This window comes from Phoxinus phoxinus (genome assembly GCF_949152265.1).
Source record: "Phoxinus phoxinus genome assembly, chromosome: 3".
Taxonomy (NCBI): Eukaryota; Metazoa; Chordata; class Actinopteri; order Cypriniformes; family Leuciscidae; genus Phoxinus; species Phoxinus phoxinus.
This window is the reverse complement of record NC_136878.1, coordinates 46663371-46685628: the sequence shown is the minus strand read 5'-3', so window position 1 is coordinate 46685628 and position 22258 is coordinate 46663371. Positions and strand designations below refer to the sequence as shown.

Genomic DNA, 22258 nt, shown 5'->3' with positions numbered 1-22258 from the left:
ACACACACACACACACACACACATACTTTCATACACACGCATGCACGCACGCACGCACGCATGCACGCACACACACACACACACACACAATTACACACACACGCACGCACGCACACACACACACACACACACACAATGCATAGACTACACACATTCATACATTCATTCATAAACATAAAATCATGAGAAGTGTTAGTGTCTCCATACTTTTGACCAGTAGAGTACATTCAATGTAAAAATTACTTCATATCAGATTGTGTATTGATATGTTTTGAGGCGGGCACATATGCATAATTCCGGCATCATATTGTGGTCAGAGTCAGCACTGACCAACACAAGCTGTAACTTATGGTCAAATCTGAGGGAGATCTAGTGCATTGTACTAAACTGGACTAAAATGTGTACTTAAAGTCAGCATGGAATGGAAGTTGCGCTAGTCATTTCTTCCCTAATGTGCCGTATATCCGAGTGAAAGTGCACTTGAGTAAAGAACAAATCTCCTAAAATGTTTCTAGGAAATGGAGTGTGTTCTCATGTGATCTGTGTGTGTGTTCAGGTGACGGAGACTCGGACGGGACCACTCGGCTGCAGCACGTATGATAACCTGGACTCGGTCAGTTCGGTTCTTCTTCAGAGTCCCGAGAGCAAACTTCATCTGCAAGGTGTGTGACTCAGTGCTTTATTATGTGACTCAGTGCTTTATTATATGACTCAGTGCTTTATTATGTGACTTAGTGCTTTATTATGTGACTCAGTCCTTTATTATATGACTTAGTGCTTTATTATGTGACTCAGTGCTTTATTATATGACTCAGTGCTTTATTATGTGACTCAGTGCTTTATTATGTGACTCAGTGCTTTATTATGTGACTTAGTGCTTTATTATGTGACTTAGTGCTTTATTATGTGACTTAGTGCTTTATTATGTGACTCAGTGCTTTATTATGCGACTTAGTGCTTTATATGTGACTTAGTGCTTTATTATGTGACTTAGTGCTTTATTATGTGACTTAGTGCTTTATTATGTGACTTAGTGCTTTATTATGTGACTTAGTGCTTTATTATGTGACTTAGTGCTTTATTATGTGACTTAGTGCTTTATTATGTGACTCAGTGCTTTATTGTGTGACTTAGTGCTTTATTATGCGACTTAGTGCTTTATATGTGACTTAGTGCTTTATTGTGTGACTTAGTGCTTTATTATGTGACTTAGTGCTTTATTATGTGACTTAGTGCTTTATTATGTGACTCAGTGCTTTATTATGTGACTCAGTGCTTTATTATGCGACTCAGTCCTATTTTATGTGACTCAGTGCTTTATTATGCGACTCAGTGCTTTATTATGTGACTCAGTGCTTTATTATGTGACTCAGTGCTTTATATGTGACTTGGTGCTTTATTATGCGACTTAGTGCTTTATATGTGACTTAGTGCTTTATTGTGTGACTTAGTGCTTTATTATGTGACTCAGTGCTTTATTATGCGACTTAGTGCTTTATATGTGACTTAGTGCTTTATTATGCGACTTAGTGCTTTATATGTGACTTAGTGCTTTATATGTGACTTAGTGCTTTATTGTGTGACTTAGTGCTTTATTATGCGACTTAGTGCTTTATATGTGACTTAGTGCTTTATTGTGTGACTTAGCGCTTTATTATGTGACTTAGTGCTTTATTATGTGACTTAGTGCTATTTTATGTGACTTAGTGCTTTATTATGTGACTTAGTGCTATTTTATGTGACTTAGTGCTTTATATGTGACTTAGTGCTTTATTGTGTGACTTAGCGTTTTATTATGTGACTTAGTGCTATTTTATGTGACTTAGTGCTTTATATGTGACTTGGTGCTTTATTATGCGACTTAGTGCTTTATATGTGACTTAGTGCTTTATTGTGTGACTTAGTGCTTTATTATGTGACTTAGTGCTATTTTATGTGACTCAGTGCTTTATATGTGACTTAGTGCTTTATTGTGTGACTTAGTGCTTTATTATGTGACTCAGTGCTTTATATGTGACTTAGTGCTTTATTGTGTGACTTAGTGCTTTATTATGTGACTTAGTGCTATTTTATGTGACTCAGTGCTTTATTATGTGACTCAGTGCTTTATTATGTGACTCAGTGCTTTATTATGCTACTCAGTGCTTTATTATGCTACTCAGTGCTTTATTATGTGACTTAGTGCTTTATTATGTGACTCAGTGCTTTATTATGTGACTTAGTGCTTTATTATGTGACTCAGTGCTTTATTATGTGACTTAGTGCTTTATTATGCGACTTAGTGCTTTATTATGTGACTTAGTGCTTTATTATGTGACTCAGTGCTTTATTATGTGACTTAGTGCTTTATTATGTGACTTAGTGCTTTATTATGTGACTCAGTGCTTTATTATGTGACTTAGTGCTTTATTATGTGACTTAGTGCTTTATTATGTGACTCAGTGCTTTATTATGTGACTCAGTGCTTTATTATGTGACTTAGTGCTTTATTATGTGACTCAGTGCTTTATTATGTGACTCAGTGCTTTATTATGTGACTTAGTGCTTTATTATGTGACTCAGTGCTTTATTATGTGACTTAGTGCTTTATTATGTGACTCAGTGCTTTATTATGTGACTTAGTAGTGCTTTATTATGTGACTCAGTGCTTTATTATGTGACTCAGTGCTTTATTATGTGACTTAGTGCTTTATTATGTGACTCAGTGCTTTATTATGTGACTTAGTAGTGCTTTATTATGTGACTCAGTGCTTTATTATGTGACTCAGTGCTTTATTATGTGACTCAGTGCTTTATTATGTGACTTAGTAGTGCTTTATTGTGTGACTCAGTGCTTTATTATGCGACTCAGTGCTTTATTATGTGACTTAGTGCTTTATTATGTGACTCAGTGCTTTATTATGTGACTCAGTGCTTTATTATGTGACTCAGTGCTTTATTATGTGACTTAGTGCTTTATTATGTGACTTAGTAGTGCTTTATTGTGTGACTCAGTGCTTTATTATGTGACTCAGTGCTTTATTATGTGACTTAGTGCTTTATTATGTGACTCAGTGCTTTATTATGTGACTCAGTGCTTTATTATGTGACTCAGTGCTTTATTATGTGACTTAGTGCTTTATTATGTGACTTAGTAGTGCTTTATTGTGTGACTCAGTGCTTTATTATGTGACTCAGTGCTTTATTATGTGACTCAGTGCTTTATTATGTGACTTAGTAGTGCTTTATTATGTGACTCAGTGCTTTATTGTGACTCAGTGCTTTATTATGTGACTCAGTGCTTTATTATGTGACTTAGTAGTGCTTTATTGTGTGACTCAGTGCTTTATTATGTGACTCAGTGCTTTATTATGTGACTCAGTGCTTTATTATGTGACTCAGTGCTTTATTATGTGACTTAGTGCTTTATTATGTGACTCAGTGCTTTTTTATGTGACTTAGTGCTTTATTATGTGACTCAGTGCTTTATTATGTGACTCAGTGCTTTATTATGTGACTTAGTGCTTTATTATGTGACTCAGTGCTTTATTATGTGACTCAGTGCTTTATTATGTGACTTAGTGCTTTATTATGTGACTTAGTGCTTTATTATGTGACTCAGTGCTTTATTATGTGACTCAGTGCTTTATTATGTGACTCAGTGCTTTATTATGTGACTCAGTGCTTTATTATGTGACTTAGTGCTTTATTATGTGACTTAGTGCTTTATTATGTGACTCAGTGCTTTATTATATGACTTAGTAGTGCTTTATTATGTGACTTAGTGCTTTATTATGTGACTTAGTAGTGCTTTATTGTGACTTAGTAGTGCTTTATTATGTGACTTAGTAGTGCTTTATTATGTGACTCAGTGCTTTTTTATGTGACTAAGTAGTGCTTTATTGTGTGACTCAGTGCTTTTTTATGTGACTTAGTAGTGCTTTATTATGTGACTCAGTGCTTTATTATGTGACTTAGTGCTTTATTATGTGACTCAGTGCTTTATTATGTGACTTAGTGCTTTATTATGTGACTCAGTGCTTTATTATGTGACTTAGTGCTTTATTATGTGACTCAGTGCTTTATTATGTGACTCAGTGCTTTATTATGTGACTCAGTGCTTTATTATGTGACTCAGTGCTTTATTATGTGACTTAGTGCTTTATTATGTGACTCAGTGCTTTATTATGTGACTTAGTGCTTTATTATGTGACTTAGTGCTTTATTATGTGACTCAGTGCTTTATTATGTGACTCAGTGCTTTATTATGTGACTCAGTGCTTTATTATGTGACTCAGTGCTTTATTATGTGACTCAGTGCTTTATTATGTGACTCAGTGCTTTATTATGTGACTTAGTGCTTTATTATGTGACTTAGTGCTTTATTATGCGACTCAGTGCTTTATTATGTGACTCAGTGCTTTATTATGTGACTTAGTGCTTTATTATGTGACTCAGTGCTTTTTTATGTGACTTAGTGCTTTATTATGTGACTCAGTGCTTTATTATATGACTCAGTGCTTTATTATATGACTCAGTGCTTTATTATGTGACTCAGTGCTTTATTATTTGACTTAGTGCTTTATTATGTGACTCAGTGCTTTATTATGTGACTTAGTGCTTTATTATGTGACTCAGTGCTTTATTATGTGACTTAGTGCTTTATTATGTGACTTAGTGCTTTATTATGTGACTCAGTGCTTTATTATGTGACTTAGTGCTTTATTATGTGACTCAGTGCTTTATTATTAGACTTAGTAGTGCTTTATTATGTGACTTAGTGCTTTATTATGTGACTCAGTGCTTTATTATTAGACTTAGTAGTGCTTTATTATGTGACTTAGTGCTTTATTATGTGACTCAGTGCTTTATTATTAGACTTAGTAGTGCTTTATTATGTGACTTAGTGCTTTATTATGTGACTCAGTGTTGCATTAATGCTGCACAAAGAAAGACATGAAGAATAAAACGTAATGTAATGAACATGAACACGATGATTGAGAGTGAAATAAGGTCAGATATCTCGCTGTAATTGTGAACAGTGTTCGCTGAGTTTTAAGGGTGCTGACAGCTGAGTTTATCACAGACGTTTAGGCCGACCCAAAACCTCCCCAAGGGTCAAGCAACTCCTGGGATTTACATAAATGACTTTCTGAGTGTGTCATCAATCCAGCTGCGTGTGTGTCACATCACAAGGAGACACAAAAACTGCAGGAATGTTTTCGTTTTTAGCATTTACACGTGAAAAAAGATCATTATGTCTTCATAATTCTAGTCTATCAGAACACACTGTTTTTGGATATGAGTCTGTGCACATCTGCTGTATTGACACGTTTGAGGGAAGAAACACACAGTTGCACAGCTGCGGCGAGACACACACATGCAGAGAAAATACATGCGTATGAGTCTGTCTGGCGGATAATACTACAGGTTACAGCAAGATCTGCTCGCCAGGGGTGACACAATCACAAGACATTTAACCAATAACTGCCAAATTGATATATATTTGGCAGTTATTCGATACTTTTCTTGCAATTTCCATCTCTGGCGAGCAGATCTTGCTGTGACCTGTAGTATATATATATATATATACGAGAGAGAGAGAGAGAGAGAGAGAGAGAGAGAGAGAGAGAGAGAGAGAGAGAGAGAGAGAGAGAGAGAGAGAGAGAGAGAGAGAGAGAGAGAGAGAGAGAGAGAACGGTAATCATTTGTTGTAATTATGACTGTTTAACTCATCATTTTGGGGGTTTATGTCATAGTTTTGAATCATGTCATAATTATTACATATTTATTATGATTTTTCCATGTCAGAATTATGACTTTCTTGTAATTTAGACTTATCAATTTAGAATTTGTCAATAATTTAGAATTTTATGTTTATTGTCATACTTTTTTAAATTTAGCATGTTTTTTTCATGTCATAATTATGACTTTTTTATCTCAGAATTCTGAATATTATGATATAGTGAATATTTGTCATAATTACATTTTTTCATGAAATTTATCATAATTACATATTACATAATGACTTTTTTAAAAATAAATTTTGACTGTTTTTATCTCATTATCCAAAAGTTGTCATAGTTTTTATTAATTGATTTTTGTCACAATTTTGACATCTAATTTTTCTCTCGTGTCAATTTTGTGTTAATAATAATAGGGTTAAAGTAAATGTAAGTGAAATTGACAGAACATATATTTCTTCTTTTCCATGTTTGTATGGACTTTTTTTTTTTTTTGCATATTTATTTTTCCTCTGTGATGAATTTGTGACTCTTTTCTTAAATCCTACCAGCTCAAAAGAGTCATTCGTTCATGCACTGCACTACAGTGGTCATTGTGTATTCATCTGTTTGAATGATGTCATTTAATATAAACACGTACTAAAGCCACTCGTTACTAAATATGTTAAGAACTCTATAAAAACTCCACAGTAACCATCTGTGACAACTACCAACCACCTAGTAACACCATAGCAACCACCAAAAATACCATATCAACCACCCTTAACACCCTAGCAACCGCCTAGAAACGCCCTAGCAACCACCCAAAATACCCTAGCCACCACCCAGAACACCTTAGCAACTGCCTATCAACCACCAAGAACACTCTTGAAAAACCCAAGCATTTCATTTCATTTCATTATTTATTTGTAGAGCACATTTAAAAACAACCCATGGTTGACCAAAGTGCTGAACAAGACAGAATAATCGAAACAGGGATAATACAGTATAATAAAATTGCAAAAACAGATAATGCAGTATACGAGCAGTAGAATAAATAGTACATTACAAAGAAGAGAAGAGAGACGGTTAAGTATCCACATTAAGAAAGTGGTTTTTAAGCTTCAGTTTAAAAGAGGCAAATGACGATACTGTTCTGATTGATGATGGTAGGCTATTCCATAATTTGGGGCCTGCTATTGCAAAAGCTCGGTCACCTCGATGTTTCAATCTTGATCTGCGCACCGAGAGCAGTCCAAGGTTACTAGACCTAAGAGACCTGGGTGGGTTGTGGAAGTGTATAAGGTCAGCCAAGTACCCTGGTGCTAGGCCGTGTAGTGATTTAAAAATAAAAACTAAAATTTTAAACTCTATTCTCTGTTTTACTGGTAGCCAGTTTAGGGAAGTTAAAATCGGTGTAATGTGTTCGAACTTTCGACTACCGGTCAACAACCTGGCAGCAGCATTCTGTACTAGTTGGAGGCGCCCGATAGATGATTGATTTGCTCCAAGATAAAGTGAGTTACAATAGTCGATTCGTGAGGTGATAAACGCATGGATGACTATTTCAAAGTTTTTTGGGGAAAGAAAAGATTTAACTTTTGCAAGACGTCTTAAATGAAAGAAACATGACTTAACAACAGAGTTGATTTGTTTATCAAACTTAAGGCCTGAATCGAACAAGAAGCCTAGATTTTTAGCAGATGAGGTAACGTGCAGATTTAACTCATCCAGGTCTAAGGTACCGAGGTCGAAGCGATCGTTTGGACCAAACAGTAATACTTCCGTTTTATTCTCATTTAAAGTTAGAAAATTTTGTTCAAGCCATAGCTTCACTTCCTGAAAGCATGCAAGCAGGACTTTTAATGTGGTAGAGTTATTTTGTTTAAATGGGAAGTACAGTTGGGTGTCGTCGGCGTACAGATGGAATGATACTCCATGTTTAGAAAAAATGGAACCCAATGGTAAAATGTATAAGAAGAATAGTATCGGAGCTAGAATAGAACCCTGCGGTACACCGCAGAACAGATGTGCTGCTGAGGAAGTGCGATTTTCAATGCTTACAGAAAATGTTCTGTTAGTTAAAAAAGACTTAAACCAGTTTAACACGGTGCCGTGAATGCCTAAACTTTTTAGTCGAAAGATAAGAATTGAGTGGTCAACCATGTCGAAAGCAGAGCTAAGATCTAAAAGGACAAGGGCAACAGCACTCCCATTATCTGTAGCCAGCATAATATCATTGGTGACTTTCAGTAAGGCTGATTCGGTGCTGTGTAGTTTCCTGAATCCTGATTGGAATTTATCATATAGTGAATTTGTACTCAGAAAAGAATGTAATTGAGTGAGAACAACTTTTTCCAAGATTTTCGAAATAAATGGGAGATTTGAAATTGGCCTGAAATTACTTAAATCAGATGTGTCAAGATTAGATTTTTTCAGTAGGGGAGTGACTGAAGCATGTTTTAGGCAGTCCGGGACCGTACCAGTATTCAAACAGGTGTTAATAAAAAATTGGAAATCAGGCCCTATTATATTAATAATTAGTTTAAAAAAGTGTGATGGAATAATATCATTTGGGCATGAGGTAGGTTTTAGGTGTTCAACAATCTCTCTGCAAGTGGATAGAGAAATTGGGTCAAACATGCTCCAGGTAGAAGAGCACCTCACTTCAGGAAAAACAAGCGAGCTTTGTGTTATTTGTGGTCTTAACCTTTTTGTTTTTGAAACAAAAAAAGATAAAAAGTTTTCACATAGAGAATCAGACACATCAGTAAAAACAGCAACCACAGGGTTTAGGACAAAGTCAATTGTGGAAAATAGAGTTCTAGGTCTATGAGAATTTTTTGAGACAACTTCTGCAAGATATTTTGATTTAGCAGACTTAACAGCTTTCTGGAAAACATGAAGAGATTCTTTTAAAATCTCATACGATACCTGCAGTCGGTCCTTAAACCATTTGCGTTCTGCTCGTCTACAATTTTGTCGGAGTGAACGGATAAAATCATTAATCCACGGTGAAGATTTCTTGATGGACCGTTTAGGTTTTAAGGGAGCAATTTTGTTAACAATGTCCAAGCAGGTACTACTGAAAATATTTAAATATGCATCAGCGTCTGTGTTTTCAGTGATCTGTCTCATGGTTTGTAGTTCGTTAGCTGATTCATAGGCAATGGAAAAGTCATCACTGGCTGTGGATGAGAAATAACGAACCCAGCGTGCTTGCGCAGGTTTCGGATTTGATCGACATAATTGGGCAGTTGTAAAAGTCACAGATTTATGATCAGAAAACCCATTGTCTCTTATCTCCATATCCATGATGGTAAGTCCATGAGCAAAGACCAAGTCCAGGATATGGCCATGAACATGTGTGGGATATTGTACATGTTGAGAGAAGTTAAGAGAGTCCAATAGATTACAAAACTCTTTGGTTAGCAGCTTACTAGGACAGCAAAAATGAATGTTAAAATCACCAAGCAATAGAATTCGGTCATACATTGTAACTACATTGCCCAGAAAGTCCGCAAACTCATTCAGAAATAAATTATTGAACTGAGGGGGCCGGTACACAACTGCACATAGTATGGGATTTTCCGTGTTCATTAAGGACAATTGCACTTCAAAACTCGCATAAGCGTCGGTCGGAATGAAGCGGCCCTGAAAGGAGTTTTTGTAAACAAAGGCCAGACCTCCCCCGCGACCAGAGGATCGGGGAGAGTTATGGAATAAGCAGTTTTGAGGAACCAATTCAGAAAAGGGACTTAAGTCCCCCAATTTAGTCCAGGTTTCTGTCATAAACATGAAATCCAGATTCTGTGAGATAAAAAAGTCATGCAGGATAAAAGTCTTATTTACCACGGATCGCACGTTAAGCAATGCTATCTTAAGCGGTGGGAGATCGCTCTCTGATTGAATACCTCTGTTTAGCGGGCGCAGATACTGAGGATGCACTCCACCTCGACGAGCCCGAGGAAGGAGGGACACCGTTGATACATCGAGGAAGACAGGGACAATAGGCCGAATCCAGCGGCCCCGGTGAGATATATCTTGTGAAGAATCGCAGACAGACATATCCACTCTGGCTTTAAGTCTAATAGATGCACCTCCTCGTTTACCGCGTCTTCTACGGCGTTTTTTGCGCAGAAACGTAGAGGTGTGCCGGCACAGGTGCTTTGGAATATCCATCCAGGATGATGAGGAAAACGGGTGAAAACCGCTCCATAATTCCTTGTCAATGTCGATGACTGAGCTTTTCAAATCTAACAGCATTTGCCGATCATAGATGAAGGTTGTAGGCCACATTTTGATCTCAGAGAAGCAAAGAAAACTAAAAATAATCCACAATAGAAGGAGCGACAGACGGCTTGCCAAACACAGCGGCGCCATCTTGAAAAAAAGAAAGAAAAATCAACAACACATCAACAACCAAGCAACCACACATAATACCCTAGCAACCACCCATAATACCCTAGCAACACCCTAGCAACCACCCATAATACCTTAGCAACCCACTATAAAAACCCTAGCAACCGTGCCAAATTTTGCCACTGCAAGCACTGCTCACATTTTCTTGGATGAAAACACATGTGCAAACGCTCCTCCACTCCGAGCGCTCACAGTTAAACGGATCCGCTGTGAATGCGTCAGGTTTAATGTGGAGTTTGATACGAGTGTCTTACTCGTGTTTAATCGCATGTGTCGTGATTCATGCGTTCACAGGTCTAGTTAGCCGAAGCACTCTGCTCTTTTATTTATGTGTCTTCCCTTTTGGTTAACTCACTTTTTTTGTCATAATGTGGAATATGAAATATACTTGTTAGAAGCATTACTAACACATGTGAGGGTTCGAGTAGCCCAACTTTGATACACACGTCATTCCGCTGAATAAAACATCCAGTCGCGAGCGCGCGATCACAGTCACGTCTTCATCTGGATGCTGTTCATCTGCAAAATTATGAGATACTAGGTAAGAATGATGACTTACAAATTAAGAAATTTCTGAAAAAAACTACATTTTATGCCATAGTTGGCTTTATCTCATAATTTTGATTTACTGTCAATTTGTACTTTTGTATCATAAATATGACTTTTTATATAATAATTATAAGTTTAATGTCCTAGTTTTAAATTATCATAATATGATTATATTTTGATACAGATTTTTTGATTTTTTAAACTTTTCAATTTTGACATTTTGTGATAATTATGACTTTCTTGTCATTTCGATTTTTCAATTTGGACTTTTCCTCTTATTATGAGTTTTTATTTCAGAATTTTTATGTTGTAATTATTAAATTTGTTCCTGTTTTTTCATGTCATAATTATGACTATATCATAATTTCAACTTTTTATTTTAGAATTTTAGTTGTCAGAATATGTCATAATTTTGACTAGAATTTCAATTTTATTTTTAATAATTGTTGGTGAAATTGGTGGTGAAAATAACAAATGAGATAGGAAGAGAGCAGCTGACTGACAACCACCACAGTTTACACAGGTAAATCTGAAATTATTAACAAACACAAACACAACTTTTCACAGAAAACACAAAAGAAATGAGTGAATATAACTTAATTTCCTTTCATAAACAGCTGGACGATGCACCATTCTTGTGTTTATGTTTACTGTGCATGTCTTGTGCTTGCTCTGAGACACTCTCAAAGTTATTTTTTTGTTATTTTGTGTTGGTCCATTTCACCCTGCACAACACTTCTTTAGTAACTGTGGCGTAATGCAGAGGTTTAAATATAAATCCCCTGCTCTAAACAGTTCTAGAAGGGCAGAATGAAACTGCAAGGTGTTTAAGTTTTCAGGATTTTTCCCAGCAGAGACTGAAACACAGAGTCTGAGAGAACAGCTGGAGAAACTGATTATCAAGCGCTTTCTGAGGACAATCGCAATGTGTTTTGTTCTGTTCATCCTCCAACTTTTGCTTTCTCCAAATTGCAACGTCAGTGTTGGTGTCCGAGTCTTCGGCACGGCCCTCTCGGGTCCACACTATATTCAGATCTGATTCTGCTGTAGCATTGCATTGTGGGATACACTATTTTGTGATGTGTATTCTGTTGTTTATGTTGGTAAATGCATCAGGTCATTACTCTATGCAAGTTGTGTTCTCATATTTACACACTCGCACAGATTTGTACGAATTGGTCGTGAGATAGAGTTGGTTTTTCACGAAGGATGTTCTCGGTCACTAAAGTGCCTTGCATTACAGTTTTTTCCAACTGCTTACACACGGTTTCAAAACTATGTCACCTTTTTTCAAAACTCCACACACAATTACCAAAACTCCACACACAATTACCAAAACTCCACACACAATTACCAAAACTGCACAAACAATTACCAAAACTCCAGACACAATTACCAAAACTGCACACACAATTACCAAAACTCCACACACAATTACCAAAACTCCAGACACAATTACCAAAACTGCACACACAATTACCAAAACTCCACACACAATTACCAAAACTCCACACACAATTACCAAAACTGCACAAACAATTACCAAAACTCCAGACACAATTACCAAAACTGCACACACAATTACCAAAACTCCACACACAATTACCAAAACTGCACAAACAATTACCAAAACTGCACACACAATTACCAAAACTGCACACACAATTACCAAAACTCCACACACAATTACCAAAACTCCAGACACAATTACCAAAACTGCACACACAATTACCAAAACTCCACACACAATTACCAAAACTTCACAAACAATTACCAAAACTCCAGACACAATTACCAAAACTCCACACACAATTACCAAAACTGCACAAACAATTACCAAAACTCCAGACACAATTACCAAAACTGCACACACAATTACCAAAACTGCACACACAATTACCAAAACTCCACACACAATTACCAAAACTGCACACACAATTACCAAAACTGCACAAACAATTACCAAAACTGCACACACAATTACCAAAACTGCACACACAATTACCAAAACTGCACACACAATTACCAAAACTCCACACACAATTACCAAAACTCCACACACAATTACCAAAACTCCACACACAATTACCAAAACTCCACACACAATTACCAAAACTGCACACACAATTACCAAAACTCCACACACAATTACCAAAACTGCACACACAAATACCAAAACTGCACAAACAATTACCAAAACTGCACACACAATTACCAAAACTGCACACACAATTACCAAAACTGCACACACAATTACCAAAACTCCACACACAATTACCAAAACTCCACACACAATTACCAAAACTCCACACACAATTACCAAAACTGCACACACAATTACCAACACTCCACACACAATTACCAAAACTCCACACACAATTACCAACACTCCACACACAATTACCAAAACTCCACACACAATTACCAAAACTCCACACACAATTACCAAAACTGCACACACAATTACCAAAACTCCACACACAATTACCAAAATTGCACACACAATTACCAACACTCCACACACAATTACCAAAACTCCACACACAATTACCAACACTCCACACACAATTACCAAAACTGCACACACAATTACCAAAACTGCACACACAATTACCAAAACTCCACACACAATTACCAAAACTCCACACACAATTACCAAAACTCCACACACAATTACCAAAACTGCACACACAATTACCAAAACTGCACACACAATTACCAAAACTGCACACACAATTACTAAAACTGCACAAACAATTACCAAAACTGCACACATAATTACCAAAACTGCACACACAATTACCAAAACTGCACACACAATTACCAAAACTGCACACACAATTACCAAAACTGCACAAACGATTACCAAAACTGCACACACAATTACCAAAACTGCACACACAATTACCAAAACTGCACAGACAATTACCAAAACTGCACACACAATTACCAAAGCTGCACACACAATTACCAAAACTCCACACACAATTACCAAATCGCCACACACAATTACCAAAACTGCACACACAATTACCAAAACTGCACACACAAAATACAAAATGCCTCACATCTCCTTTGAAATGTAACACTGCATTTAAAATGCCATAAACACACGTCAGAATGAAGCATTTGCATCAAATGGCAAACACTTCTTTCATAATAGTAAATGTTTGGATATACCACTGTTGCTCTAAATCTAAAGCTCTTTGGTCTTTCATAGGCTTATATCTACACTTCAATGTTCTACAGTGGCATCCCTTAACGGTCATTTCCCTAAGTATAACTTAAGGTTTGGAAATCTTTGAAAGCTTTGCAAGAATTGTTGCAAGAATACCGATTTGATCGACGCAAAATATTTGACATCGCTAACAAACTGGACGGCGCCCTGTTGGTCAGTTTTGTAATCGTTAGGTCTTAACACTGTACAGCAATACAGCGAACTCTTCACCACGATGCGGTGCATACAATCTTAAAAGCGTAGTCTTGCTTAAACTTCCTGTACCTGTTTTGTTGGCTTCTTTCTTATTTTCATTTTTTTTATGGACTTCCTGAACTGTCCTCGTCACATCAAGATTCCTTGCATACATTTTTCTGTTATTTCTTCCCACTGTCTCTGTTTTTTCGCCCCTGCAGTATCATACTTAAAGTGTGTATGTCAGGTTAAATTTGTAATTATGATTAACACAAAATAGTTAGGGGAAATACACGTTTGACAAGTTGATGTATTGTTTTGTATGTTTTTCGATTCCTAAAGGCAGAATATAAGATGAAAAAGTTCGTTATTTTCAGTCCTCACTTAAAACTGCTCCTCATTCCAAACGAATCGTTTGACGTCATATGAGGGAGACGTCTCCCCAGCTCGCTGAGTTGTGTTGATAATTGCACGAGTGATAGAGCGAGAGAATTAGTGATTAGGACATTTATTTAGTTATTTGGTTAGTTATTTAAGTTCGGTAGTTAGTATATGCAGGCATATTTTCACGATGGTGAATTACTGCGTTTGTGCTGGGTGCAAAAACACCGTTAAAACCGGTCACAGAGTCCACTGTGTTCCGTGCCTGGGTGGGTCAACTTTGTTCAGACCAAACGCGCCGACTTCAGTGCTGCTTCGGTATCTGAGACTTCGGTCATTTGCAGCGCCCATTTCACTGAGAAGGACTACGGTTGGAGATCTCATGAGTTATAAAATGGGATTTAAAACCCGAGTGAGACTGGCAGCTGATGCGGTGCCTACGGTGTATGCTACTGTAGTAGAAGCAGTCGATCGCGCCCGCGCCTCTCTCTCTCTCCCCCACACACACACACACACACACACACACCAACCAACATATTACAGCATTGCAATCTTGACATCGCCTGTGTTCATTATAGCCACGGAGCTTCAGAGCTAAGGCGGAGCTACAGATTAGGTGTCCCTAAATAACCCGCGTATCTAACAGTAGTTCCGCATTAATACGATCAATACGAATACATACCGTTACGCCTATACTTACCAGACACCTGACCAACTCTCCACTGGTTTTCTTCACACCAGATATTTATGTTTCTTCGATAAAAAATATTTACATTTCTGTTTGGCTCCTCATCTGTCTCCCGCCTGGGAGGCTCAAAAGTGTATGGCTGTGGGCCATCGTAGGTTTGAGGGGGATTCTGCATCTCCTCAGACTCAAAACTCTCCATACTTCAATAGAACTGTGTCGGCACGTCTCCCTCATATGACGTCACAGCTCAGCTGCGTTTTAAAAATATGATATTGACAGAAATGGCTATAAAGCTTATTGTAGGGCAGTTACAGTAATAATTTTAATGATGATTACATTTTCACTCAGACATCTAAACCTTATTTAATATATCTAAAAAAAAATGAATAACCTGACATACACACTTTAAGGGAAAACCTTAAGGTGCAACCGGGCACAGTCTCTCTCTCTCTCTCTCTCTCTCTCTCTCTCTCTCTCTCTCTCTCTCTCTCTCTCTCTCTCTCTCTCTCTCTCATGATTGACACGGACTGAGATTTAACACACTTTCATGAGCGAGACGTCCACGATCACGTCGTCTGTCGCCTCCATTAGATCTCCGTCTCCTGCGTCTGCATCTCTTAATGAATTAGGAAAGGTCACTTTGAAGGAATTGTTGTGGCCATTAATAAAATTGCCTTGCAATCCTCTGACTGCAGTCTAGAGCAGGTAATAATCCTGATGGGAATATCGGAGGAGGGAGGATCCGGACGCTTGAGGAAATCTGTAAACAAGATGAACAATCGCAATTGCCTCAATGACTTCATTTCAGAAAGCACCTGACGCAATAACTTAGCCAGAAACAAGAAGCCTGTCATCGTTTACTCACCCGTCATGTCAAACCCTAGAGATGTTTAGCACAGGCGTTCCCAACGGGGGGTCTGTAAAGTAATTGCAGTGAGTTGTGTTGAATGTAAAATTTAAATAAATAAATGTGGCTGCACAGTTAATCAAAATAAAACTTAAATTGTAATGGTTTAATTTTCAAACCAAAGGCTGTGATTCAGTGAAAGAAGTATTTAGTGTGTAACGCTGCACGCTTCAGGGTGAAGAGTGTGTTCATGAACACGAATTATAATACAGGGTTTTTTAGTTGCTCAGTTCACAGTAAATGTTCTCGAACTCTAAATCTCCTCTCTGACTCCATCTCTGTGTGCAGCGAGATATGCTTTCTGCCAACGCATTTTATTTACACAATCACATAATTTACTATTTCTGTGGATAGAAGTTTACAGCGTTTACTCCGCCAAAATAATTATATCTGTCTGTCATCTATCCATCCATCTATCCATCCATCCATCGTTGTATATCATTCCATCTATCCATCCATCCATCCATCCATCCATCCATCCATCCATCCATCCATTGTTGTATATCGTTCCATCCGTCCATCGTTGTATATTGTTCCATCCATCCATCCATCCATCCATCCATCCATCCATTGTTGTATATCGTTCCGTCCGTCCATCCATCCATCCATCCATCCATCCATCCATCCATCCATCCGTCCATCGTTGTATATTGTTCCATCCATCCATCCATCCATCCATTGTTGTATATCGTTCCATCCATCCATCCATCCATCCATCCATCCATCCATTGTTGTATATCATTCCATCCATCCATCCATCCATCCATCCATCCATCCATCCATCATCCATCATCCATCATCCATCCATCCATCCATCGTTGTATATCGATCCATCCATCCATCCGTCCATCGTTGTATATTGTTCCATCCATCCATCCATCCATCCATCATTGTATATTGTTCCATCCATCCATCCATCCATCCATCCATCCATCCATCCGTCCATCCATATATCGTTGTATATCATTCCATCCATCCATCCATCCATCGTTGTATATCATTCCATCCATCCATCCATCCATCCATCCATCCATCCGTCCATCGTTGTATATTGTTCCATCCATCCATCCATCCATCCATCCATCCATCCATCCATTGTTGTATATCGTTCCATCCATCCATCCATCCATCCATCCATCCATCCATCCATCCATTGTTGTATATCATTCCATCCATCCATCCATCCATCCATCCATCATCCGTCATCCATCCATCCATCCATCTATCGTTGTTTATCGTTCCATCCATCCATCCATCCATCCATCATCCGTCATCCATCCATCCATCCATCTATCGTTGTATATCGTTCCATCCATCCATCCATCCATCCATCCATCCATCCATTGTTGTATATCATTCCATCCATCCATCCATCCATCATCCGTCATCCATCCATCCATCCTTGTATATTGTTCCATCCATCCATCCATTGTTGTATATCATTCCATCCATCCATCCATCCATCCATCCATCCATCCATCCATCCATCCATCCATCCATAATCCGTCATCCATCCATCCATCCATCCATCCAACCATCCATCGTTGTATATCGTTCCGTCCAACCATCCAATATTTTGTTTATTTGCATGTCATCTTTAACCAACATAAGAGATCTATGAGTATGAGAATGTATCCTTAAATAATTGAAATATAACCTAAAATATCTGGGGGTACTTCAAGTAAATATTACAATTTTTTACTAAACCTTTAGAATAATATCAATGCTGCTCTTTCCTAACCAGTGAGGAGACTATCTAATGGTGGTTGAATAATTAATTGCTTCTCACACAAGCCACATATTAGGGCTTCAGAGGAATTGGAGTATAGCACACATATTGACTATTTTTATTATTATTATTTACTTCTTTTTGTCCTTTCTGAATCTTCTCACACTCCTGGTCACTGTTTGCTTTCCCCGTATATGTAAAAGAGCAGCGTGGACATTCTGCTCAGCGTCTGCTTTTCTGCTCACAGAAGAAAGAGAGTCATACGGCATACGGGTCATGAAATGTGGACAGATCTTTTACGTTTGGCTGAACGAACCTTTTAAAGGGATGTTTTTGAAGGTCTGGAGATGGAGATCTTTACAGGTCAGTGGAGTTTGGAGGACTCGCTCTCTCTGTTCGTCCCGCTTCAGAATAATGAGCTGGTGGCTATTTTAAAAGTTCAGCATTACAGTATTTCAGAAACAGCCTCAAAGCGTCGAGAATCAAATGTGACATTTTCCGTTTGACACACAGGCTCTCTGACATCTCCGTCGTGACTGTAAAAGTACATGATGTCACAGTTAAAACATGCGTCTCTGTTTTTCAAGCATATTTATATATATAATTTATGTATATATATATATATATATATCATTTATGCAACGGTTAGTTTCGGTTCCACTAATAGTATTGGATAAGCGGCGATCAGCACTGAAGCTGTTTTTGTGTTTCATCCAAGTAAAAAATATTATCACTGAATCAAACAATATACAGATGAAACTCGAAAAATTAGAATATGGTGCAAAAGTTCATTTATTTCAGTAATTCAACTTAAAAGCTGAAACTTATATATTATATAGACTCATTGCATGCAAAGTGAGATATTTCAAGCCTTTATTTGTTATAATTATGAAGATTATGGCGTACAGCTTATGAAAACCTTTTCACAATATTAAAATTTTAAATTTGGGGTTTTCATAAGCCATAATCATCAAAATTATAACAAATAAAGGCTTGAAATATCTCACTTTGCATGCAATGAGTCTATATAATATATTAGTTTCACATTTTAAGTTGAATTACTGAAATATAGGAACTTTTGCACCATATTCTAATTTTTCGCGGTTCACCTGTACATTATTTTATTCCAACAAAGCTAATTTTATAGATTAAATCAGATAGAAGTAGCTGTTTAGGGTAATAATTGTGATTGAGAAATATAATAATTGAGAAATAATGATCCAACATTGTGATGCATCACAACTGCGCCAAACTTCTCTTTAACACTTTGATTCAAGTTTGTTTGGTTTATCATAAGAAATTATTAAAATAATTACTTCATTAATTGCAGTGCACTGTAAAAAAAAAAAGTTTGGGGTCAATCATTTTTCTAAAAAGTTCTGCTCACCAAGGCTGCATTTATTGGATCAAAAATACATGAAAAAAGTGAAATAATATTACATTTTAAAATAGCAGTTTTCTATGTGAATAAAAACACTCTAAAAATGCTGGGTTGTTTCAACCCAATTTTGGGTCAAATATGGACAAACCCAGCCGTTGGGTTAAATTTTTTAATTACATTTTAACCCAATGTTTGGGGTTTGTCCATATTTGACCCAAAATTGGGTTGAAACAAGTTAAGCGTACTTTACTATAGACCAACGCTACTTTTGCGTCATCGAAGGGTAACGCCCCTTTTTGGGGGAAAACAAACGGATTCCCCTGAGAACAGAACTCGCTCTAGATCTGCAAAGTTTCTTAAAAAGCAAAAATGGCACAAACATACACACTCTCTTTGCCGGTCGAGGACCGTGAGCGGTATTTAAAGAGTAAGTAGCCTATTTTTTTTGTCATTAACACACTCACAGTATGACAAACTAGACGATGAGGCCATGTCAAAAAGAGTCGGTGGTTTGCTTGGATCATATTTCACTTGATTTATTTTAAGCTATTGACATAGTTTTGTTATCAACTAGCTATACTAGTTAGAAAGACGAAGCTGCTAGCAGCTAACGTTAAAGTTACGTGATTAGCTCTCACTAGGCACGCTACCTTGGCCATGGGTGTAGATTTGGTTTGAACATTGGGGGGGTTTTCATGTGATCATGGTATAAATATTGGGGGGGTTGTGGGGGGGTTGTAATGCATAGATTTAAATATTGGGGGGGTTATGTCCCCCCCAACCCCCCCACAAATTACGCCCCTGACCTTGGCTGTTAACTGATTTTACTGTTGAAATAGTGGCAGTCCCACTCACGGTCCTCGGCCGGCAAAGAGTGTGTATATTTGTGCCATTTTTGCTGTCAATAAACTTATTAGAGCGAGTTCTGTTCTCAGGGGAATCCGTTTGTCTTCCCCCAAAAAGGGGCGTTACCCTTCGATGACGCAAAAGTAGCGTTGGTCTATAGTAGTAATCATCACTCCAGTCTTCAGTGTCCCATGATCCTTCAGAAATCAGTATAATATGATGCACAAGAAACATTTATGATTATAATCAATGTTGAAAGCAGTTGTGATGCTTCAGATTTTTTGTGGAAAACATGATTTTTTAAAATTTATTTTCCAGGATTATTTAATGAATATAAAATAATTTAAGTGAAATAAGAATATTTTGTAACATTGAAAATGTCTTTTCTATCACTTTTTTAGTGTCCTTGATGAATAAAATATTTTTGTTTACTAACCTCAGACATTTGGACAGTATATATATATATATATATATATATATATATATATAGTATCGTTTGTCTTGTTTTCCACTAAAATATCAAACAGGAAAATTTTAGTTGAGAAGCATAATAATGTAAGACATTTGAACAGTAATAAACATAAATGTCTGCTTGTTGAACACACCGATTGAACAGGCCAGTCGGAGCCGTGCTCATATTCAGCACAACTGTGTGATATTCCTTAAATATTTACACAGCTTCCAAATGTTTTACAGTAGAGGCAGTTTTTGCTCGCAGTCTTTTTGTTCCTTCCGTCTTGTTCTCGTTCGGAGGAAGTGGAGTGACTTTGCCTCGGGATATCTGACGGAGCGTGATAATGACATGCTGTTACATTTCCAAGCGCAATAAAATCAACTTTGCCATCGTGTCGACATCACAGACGTGCGCTAATCAGCTCGTCTGCTCCTGCGGGATCGTTCATTTTCTTATGTGGGAATGAATGCTGGAGTTCTGTGTGTGTGTGTGTGTGTGTGTGATGGAAGTGCTGTGGCCGTCATGTCGGTGTGTGTTGGCCAGATTAGACTGTAATTGTGCCCGGGAACGCAGCAGAACACACTGACCTTCAGCCCACGGTGCCCTCGGCGAGTCTGCGCTTTATTACTGAAGCGTGAGTTCCACCGGTGCGAAGGTTCACAGCGCTGGTGTCACACACTGTGACTGAGAAACACGTATCGATGAAATGCAATGAAAACATGAAGGTTTGAGCGGTAATGATATGATGATCGACTGGTAAACCAGAAAATAAAATCACTGAATAGTTGATAACTATGTAGTCACGATAACATATATGGTGTGACTTTTGCAACCAACATATTCAGACTCCTTCTCATTATCACAGATTATTCTCTATAGTTTATAAAACGGTAATAAAATATGACAGAACTCAGTTGATATTTGACAGGTTTTGTCCGTCCTTCTGTTAGACTGTCCACACATGAATTATGTTGAATATCTGTTCAATTCAACTACACAATTAGATAATACCAGTTTAGCTCAACCAGTGACCAAGCAATGCTTCATTGTGTTCAGTGTGTGTGTAAAAAGAGCATTAGCCATTACAGACAAAACACTGAAGAAAACATGATCAGCTCAAAGTGGCCCAATCATTTTTGATCCCAAATATGTATTCATTTTTACTGTATGAAGAATATTTGGGTATAATATGTCACATTTTACTTTATTTTGCTCTCCTCACTTACAGAAATTAACTATGGTGTCCTGCACACACTACACTCTTAAAAAATGCTGGGTTGTTTTAACCCAATTTTGGGTCAAATATGGACAAACCCAGCCATTGGGTTACATTTTTAAATTGCATTTTTGATCCAAAGTTTGGGTTTGTCCATATTTGACCTAAAATTGGGTTAAAACAAGCCAGCATTCTTTAGAGTGTAGTAAAAACGTCTCGGTTACGGATGTAACCCTCGTTCCCTGAGTAGGGAACGGAGACGTTACGTCGAAATGACGACGAATGGGGTTCGCTTAGAAGCCTATCCTCTTCGAATATTAATAAAACGAGCCAATGGCAAGCAAATGCCATGGGTCTGCTGAATTTGCATAGCGTAACTCCGCCCCACAGTGTGGGTATATAAGGAAGTGAGCCGGCAACATGCAGATATGTTTCTTCGCTGAAGGAGCCAAGCTGAACTCAGGCTGTTCCAGCGGTACAGCGGAAGTGGCAGGAAGACGTAACGTCTCCGTTCCCTACTCAGGGAACGAGGGTTACATCCGTAACCGAGACGTTCCCTTTCGTAGTCACT

The 22258-nt window shown here is 37.6% G+C and overlaps 1 protein-coding gene across 1 annotated transcript in view; it reads left to right on the top strand.

The window, feature by feature from the left end:
* Positions 1-22258, top strand: part of brinp1 (bone morphogenetic protein/retinoic acid inducible neural-specific 1) — a 220767-nt gene that overhangs the window by 137798 nt on the left and 60711 nt on the right. The window contains exon 5 of the mRNA XM_079606289.1: positions 557-662. Within this exon, the coding sequence (XP_079462415.1) occupies positions 557-662 (106 nt within the window). The remainder of the gene's footprint in view (positions 1-556; positions 663-22258) is intronic.